At 43.2% G+C, this 7,146-nt stretch overlaps 1 protein-coding gene across 1 annotated transcript; it reads right to left on the reverse strand.

Annotated features, from left to right (window-relative positions):
* Positions 1-1,931: 1,931 nt before the first annotated feature.
* On the reverse strand, positions 1,932-5,398 carry LOC139205812 (uncharacterized protein C1orf232). The gene is made up of 4 exons (XM_070836138.1): positions 5,318-5,398; positions 3,548-3,625; positions 3,174-3,280; positions 1,932-2,422 (listed from the first exon to the last, which is right to left on the reverse strand). Exons 1-4 carry the CDS (start codon positions 5,396-5,398, stop codon positions 2,050-2,052), a joined length of 639 nt encoding a protein of 212 aa, XP_070692239.1. The 3' UTR covers positions 1,932-2,049.
* Positions 5,399-7,146: the final 1,748 nt, after the last annotated feature.

Consider the following 7,146-nt stretch of genomic DNA (forward strand, 5'->3'; position numbering starts at 1 on the left):
TGAATAATCTCCAACTGAAAGATGTTCAAAATGGAATTGTTGCGCTCTCTCCTCCACGTTTCCTCATTCATCCGACAGAGTCAGCCAGCTCAGGTGTTCCCTATTTGTCGGTCAGGACAAAGATCCAGGGGAGCTGTATCATGTGTCCCTGTGTTATTGATGTCAAGGATGTTTTATTGCAGTGTGATCTTTCCTTTTGCAACGAGGATAAGTGTGAATAATTGTTGGTATGATGGAGAAAATGTGAAACACTATTTACCGTTCCTTTGTGTTAATTTTTTTAGGCCTTTTGAATACGACCTACGCTTGAGGGCAAACTCATCTATATATGTTTTTTTAAATCGTGTGCTAAATGTCAATAAGCAAACCACACATTTTACAGTGAAGCCTTTACAGTAACTGTGTCAGTATTCATGCTACCTTATAGTAAAGCACTTTTTTGATGACACTGTTGATACTGTGGAGTGACTGAGTCTACTTGTAGCACTGAAAAAGTCATGACATGACTTTTTGTTGAAAAAGTCCTCATGTTTTAGCACTCTGTGGACAAGAAAAACTAGTCCCTCTTGCGTGTTTGTGAATGGGGCTGGTTTACTATTTCTGTCAGTAATGTTTGTGTTCTTCTCGATAATTTGGGAAAAGCATTAAGGGTTTGTTCTTTGGGGTCTGGAGGAGCAAACACACGCCTGGTGTGGGTGAAGCTTGTTAGACACATTGTAGGTCAGAACCGCTGAGTTTTGACTCCACTGTTACTGCCGTTCATTTGATCTTCTTTCTGTTTGGTACAAGAGAGAAAATGAATTTTCTCATTCATGTTTTGGTCAGAACTTTTAGTGCAGCAGCCTTTATTATAGCATACCAGAAGACAAAACAACAGAACAAAACATACAACAAGCCTAAACCCAAATCAGAGATAAAATAACATTTAAAGCCTCATTTCTTTCATGCTACCTGATTAGGAATGTTAAAAACTCACACTTTGCACATGTCAGTCTCAGTCACAATCAGAGAGTTTAAGTCAGTGGAGTCATCATGTCAGTGCGCCTCACCACGTCATCTCACCACACGCACACATTCGTGTTTTACACATTTCATAAAACTGTGCAGCACAATTTCCCTCCCTGATGTCTGAGGAGAGAAAAAGTGGTTTATATATGCTTACATTATGTAATAGTCACGTCACACTGCCAAATCTCCTAACAGAAATCCCCTGCCCTCTGAACAGGTTAAGTGAGATAGATCCTCGGCTAATCCAGCTATCACTGTCTTTAATCTCTTAATCCACTTTTTTGCTAAACTACAGATTAGATCAAGTTTGCTGGCAGGTATGAAGGCCCCTTTTTGTGGTTTAAAAAGCACTTTAGGAAAGTAGATATCACCATACAACCCTTAGAAAGCAGATTGTATTGTGCAGCATACAGTTTTACACCAGGCTGGGACACTGGATACAGTCATAAATCTTATGTTATATTTACCTCCACCATACGGATCACTTGTTACACTGTTGGCTGCATGCTGCGTCTCAAGCTGGTAAAAAGAGTTTAGCTCTGTAGGCAGATATGCATAGTACACCCACCTCATCTCCAAGGAATAATAATGAAATTCATCCAATAGAGTACAAGCAATTTTAGAAGTCCCCTTTGTAAGTATACTGCAGACATCATAGTTCTGCTATCATAGTTTAGCAGTCGTATGTATTAGCAGGTTCCAGAGCGTCTCATCCTGTGCTCCAGGACCCGACTACAGACACAGACATTTCATTGTCAGGTTTGAAATATGCCCTTGTTCATATTATCTCTGCTTGGTCTTGAAAATTACAAAAATATTTCTCTACTTCCTGACTCTGGGTCCTGAGAATATCAGATATATATTTTACGCTTATTGTGATGTGGATGTTAAAGGACATTCACAGGAGTTCAGTAGTTCAGAATGTGATAAAGAGGGACTTCTACAATAGCTGTACAGTTTAGTTACTCCTCCTAAACTTCCTCCACTCTCCTACATTTAATCATATTGTTTGTGTTCTCCAGATTCCTCCATCATGAGCAGCTAGTTACTCTTGTTCTTCAGCTCTGCCAGCTTGCTGGTGACAAAGTTCCACTTGAAGGACGCGTCCTCACTCCCTCCTCCCAGAGAGACATATTTGGAGAAGCTGTTGTTGCTGCTCCTGCTTCCTCCTCCTCCTCCTCCTCCACCTCCTCCTTCACTCTCCTCTCCCTCAGTGATCTGCCCGTCCTTGCTCTCCTCTCCTACGGCCTCTATCACCCCCTCCTCTCCCTGGCCCGCCTCGTTTGCTGCAGCAGCAGCGGCGGCGGCTGCAGCTTCCGCCTGCTTCTTGGCAGCCCAGTTGGTCGCGAAGCTATCCCAGAATCCTGAGCGCCTGGTGGGTCGAGGAGGCTCCTCCGGCTTTACTGCAAGTGGACTGAGAATTCAGAGAAAGTAGTGGGGTTCATTTTAGGAGGAAGTCAGATGTGGAAGGGTGCATCGGTTTGGAGTTTACCATCATCAACCACTTGTTCACTGACTTTAGATGTTATTCTAGTGCTGCACTCATTATTTATACTGACTGACAGTAAGGCAGAACTGAACTGCTCTGAAGACAGAAACACCAAAGACAATTCAGCAGATAAACTGGTTGAAAATTAGGTTGGACTGCAGTGAAAGATGTTGAGGGGATTGAGAAGAGGACAGTGTTACTAGCAGCCCAGCTGATGCCAAAGAATCCAACACATCCTTGTAGCATCTAGACTAGATTTGAAATGTTAACAGTCTAAACATCTGGGTCACATATTGGACAGAACCTAGCTGCACCTCTACACCATAGCCACCATTTGTTAACTAATGGATATTTAATATGGATATTCTTCAACAAAAACATTTCTGCTCATGTCCCAAACCTTTGGTCTTCCCATTTATGGTCCTAGTTATATTTTAATCACATGTCCTGTTTTGCACTGAAGCTGAACTTAATCTACAACATTATTTGGGTGTCCTCAAAGTGTTTCTAATCATAACTCCAATCTGATCACGGCCAAATTTCCATGTCAAACAAAAACTATTGCTCCATGACGCAGCACTATTTTACCTGCACAGATGGTACAAGGTGCAGGAATGACACCCAGCCAGGAAGAAAAGAGGACGGATGTTAACAAAAGAGAGAGATTTCCACTCACTGGTCAGCGACTGGCGGGCTCTCAGTCTCCTCTAGAAGCTGGTGTTCATCATCTTTGTTGAAGATAGATGAAAGCCTGTTCCAGCTTTTAGTCCCGGCCCCCTGCATCTGGACACCAACCACACACACGGGGTCAAAGGTCGAAGTAGGTATACATGGAGGTGGTTTCAGATGATCAGCTGAACAATGATCCTCTCTCATACTTGGAGATGAAGGTTTCTGATAATGATTTTACGACCACTTATCATAATATTCCTCAGCACAGACTGACTGTGGGGTACAGTTAACGGCTGTATGACCACATTATCAACTGTAGCTGTCTTCTAGCGTTCACGTAAATATTCTTTTTCATTAACTATGTCAATGTTTACGTACTTTCTTGGCCAGCTGGGATACAGAGTTGTGTCCCTCATCGTCCTGCACTGGACTCATATCATTCTCCACCTCCGTGACCTGCAACAGCAGACAGAAAATACAAAATGGATCCACCTTACATGTCCGCACAGCAACATCCTGAATTTATTCACAGCATACTGTCTGGTGCTAAGACCTACACACAGGAATTCTACACATTAGACGCCATCTGGTGCATATTGTCGACACTACAGTGTGTAGGAAACAGGACAGGAAGATGGGATGGATGCTGGAGTCTGATGCTATGGCAGTTATGAAAAAATATATTTTATTTTGTTTTACTGAAAGTTAAGTTTGCTTTTTTTATTTTGGTTTTAGACCTTTGCAGTATTTCCACATCAGTGTGTGCTATGTCATAGTAGAGGAGGTCATAGTAATACACTTCAGTTGTCTCATATTTCTCAAGTACGTGTGAAGCGACGTTGACTCAAATAGCAGCGATGACAACCCTGCACATCCATCTAAATGGAAACTATCTCTGCCAGCACACACAGTATTCCCTGCAGACCCCCCTGGCATTGCGAGAGACCACAGTTTGGTCTGAGTGCACTGCGAGGCCCTGGCTATCTGTCTCCATCCTTCGTGTCAGTCAGTCAGTGGAATGCCAACTAATCCGTTTGTTCAGCTCCCGTGCAGGATCGAGTTTCGCAGCCCTCCAGAGATCTGGGTCAACGCTGTGTCTATGTGGTTGGTACCAAACCCTGGATGAAGGTGCAGGTGTTGCAGTGAGACCACGATAAACAGCGAGGGAAGAAGCAGTTAGATGCTGAAGTTATGAAGTTGTGAGGCAATGTAAAACGCTTCATGGCAAGTCAAGGTCCTGTGTTCACATTCACAAGTAGGAAAAAATACTATTATTGATGCAACTATATGAAGGTACTATTTTACTGTTGTAGCTGGAGGTGGTTTTAATTAGTAATTTGATAATTAATTAATAATCAGAGGGTAGCAAGGTATATTGGGGGGTCCGGAGATGATGGCTGGTGCACGAAAGAAGAAAATAAACTTTTTCTGCAACACAAATCTATACTCATTCATTAGACTTTTGCTGAGCTATTGAGTACTTTTACCTCTTTCTGCCACAAACAATTATTGAAAGGAGGCTGTCTGAGAAGGGATCACCATCCAAAAAGATCGGTACCCATGGGTTTAATCTTCAACAATGAGCTTTTTATAAGGGCATCAAAAGATATTAAAAGGAACTGAAAAGTAAGTTGTAATTGTAGTGTTTAGACAAAAGTAATATGGGAGAAAGCACAATATTTTCCCCTGAAACGTTGTGGACTTTATTACTTTCCCCCGCTGATGAAACTGAACATGCTGTGTAATGTTGCGTTGATGTGCAGCACTTCAGTTACAAGCTGCTTCGTTTGTGCTGTGAATGTGTCGTCTCTGACACAGGAAACACAAGAGTTCACAGATGATCTTCATGACAATATTTACAAACACTTTTATCAGTTAATAATTCACATGGTAGAGTCACCATTGCCAAAATACACAAGAGGAAGTGTCATGTGGGCCTAACTTCTGTCTTAAAGTTCCCATTGCACAGAAAAGAAAAACAGCCTAGCCAGCTCATCTGACCATGTGATGAATAAAAAATGATCAGAAAACAAAACCCGGTGACTTTCTGACTTTGATGCCAACAACCACGTCCACTTTCTGACTCCATAATGTGTGCATGTGGATCAGTAAGTGGAGCAAAGATGGAGAAAGCAGTAATTTCTGTACCTCTTCGGCAGTGTCCTCCTCATACTCAGGGTTAAGGGTCTTCAGCACTTTGCTCTTATAGATCTTCCACATTGGATTCATATTCGCACAAATAGATACTCAACACTCGGGGCAAGACCCGTGAAGACCTGTTGATGCCTCTGTGGTCCACCCTCCACCAAGTCTCCACTTCCAGCTTCAGCTCGTCTCAGTTGGGCCAACTTTGAGCTGTTTCCATGCGTGACGCTCTCAGTGGCTTGGTAGTGCAGGGAATCTGTTCAGCACCGAGGCCCGCACCGTTTCATAGCGTTCCTCCTGGTCAGATTATGTTGTCCTGTCAAGCCAGCAGGGTTGACAGCTGCTTTCATCCCCACAGAGCGTCTGAACAGGTAAAGCTAGGAAGCAGTTCTGTTTGTGCATGCGCCCACGCAGGTGCACACACATACACACACACACGCGCACTAAATTCAGCGTCACGGTTCAGAATCCCTGCCTTGGTTACCTGGAAACAGGTGTAGATTTCCTCATGCATATTTCAGAGGGTCTCTTTCCCAGAGCCAGAGGTCCATTGTCAGCCAGTGTTTGTAGACTGGCTCCTGTAACGCTGATGTACACACACACACACATGTACAGTATTACCATGTTTGTTTTCAGATGGAAAACTTACTTGGATGATTTTTTATGCTACAACAGCTCACTGCCTGGAGCATGTTCTCTCTCTCTCTCATAACTGATTTTAAAACCCACCGTCCAGGTTTTCAGTTTCCACCAAAGTTGGGTCTTAACTCCTCCCAACATACTTTAACAGACGGAAAATTAGTTTTTTTCAAAACGTGCCTTAATCACCATCTGTAATTCCCCGTGAATTAACTCGTGTCAGCAGTTTATTTAGGGAAATTTATACCAGCTCCCCAAACAATCCACTCATCATCCACTGTCACCTGGCCACTTCCTTGCCAGTCCTCCCCTCTGCTCTCATTGGCCGCTGCAGCACACCAGTCAAACGCCAACCAGATTCAGGTGCACCGCAGGGTCTTTTGTGACTGGTCACTTGGCAACCTGAGAGGGCTGGCAAGTGTCGTGTAGATAAAGGGAGATGTATAAAGCTTTGATGACTGATTGGGTTTCACCAGCCACCCACGACAACACAGCTACTACAGAAATACACTCTGTTTGGCTTATTTGCTCAAGCATGCACGCTAATATCTAAGAAACAACAACACTGAATGTTAACTCAGCAGGTCTCAATTATCTGCCAATGTATCAATGATTACAGGAAAACCTTTTTATTGACTATAGCGATGGTGATGCATCACTGGTCCACTTGCTGTACATTTATGTAAAGCTATCCAGTGTAGCCTTGATGATAATCTTGATTATACACGAGAGAAATTTGATCTAACTTGTCCTATAGCTCTCCTGTTTCTGGCTTTGATTACCATACTGAGTTCGACAGTAATGAAGCTGTACGGCCGGGCAGATCTATAAGATCACCATGAATTATGAACACAGTTCTGTGGACGACACGTCCGTGCGCACAGACTGATGGGTCTGAGTTATTTGAAGAGCAGCCAGTTTGGTTGTGGCTGGAGGAGCTCATGTTTCAGGCTGGAAGGGACACACCCAAGGATTTACCAGAGTTAACACACCTCGCCAAGGCAGCGGATTGTTATGGAGGCAGCACAGCTTTTTCAGTGACCTACATATGTCTTATTATAGATAGAAAAAGGATTATGTGATGAAACTATTTTAGAGCGTCATGCCATGCAGGATTTTTGCATCAGAAGGCCACAATGAGATGAGGCTGACAGATCATGGTCTCTCTGGCTCCCTATATAAGTGCACGGATA

The sequence above is a fragment of the Pempheris klunzingeri genome, chromosome 8, assembly GCF_042242105.1.
Source record: "Pempheris klunzingeri isolate RE-2024b chromosome 8, fPemKlu1.hap1, whole genome shotgun sequence".
Lineage (NCBI taxonomy): Eukaryota > Metazoa > Chordata > Actinopteri > Acropomatiformes > Pempheridae > Pempheris > Pempheris klunzingeri.

Coding starts and splice junctions, on each gene's coding strand:
- LOC139205812 (XM_070836138.1), bottom strand. CDS start 5,398: ATGAATCCAATGTGGAAGATCTATAAGAGCAAAGTGCTGAAGACCCTT. Junction 3,626..5,317: donor AGGAGGACACTGCCGAAGAG/GTACAGAAATTA, acceptor CTGCTGTTGCAG/GTCACGGAGGTGGAGAATGA. Junction 3,281..3,547: donor TATCCCAGCTGGCCAAGAAA/GTACGTAAACAT, acceptor GTTGGTGTCCAG/ATGCAGGGGGCCGGGACTAA.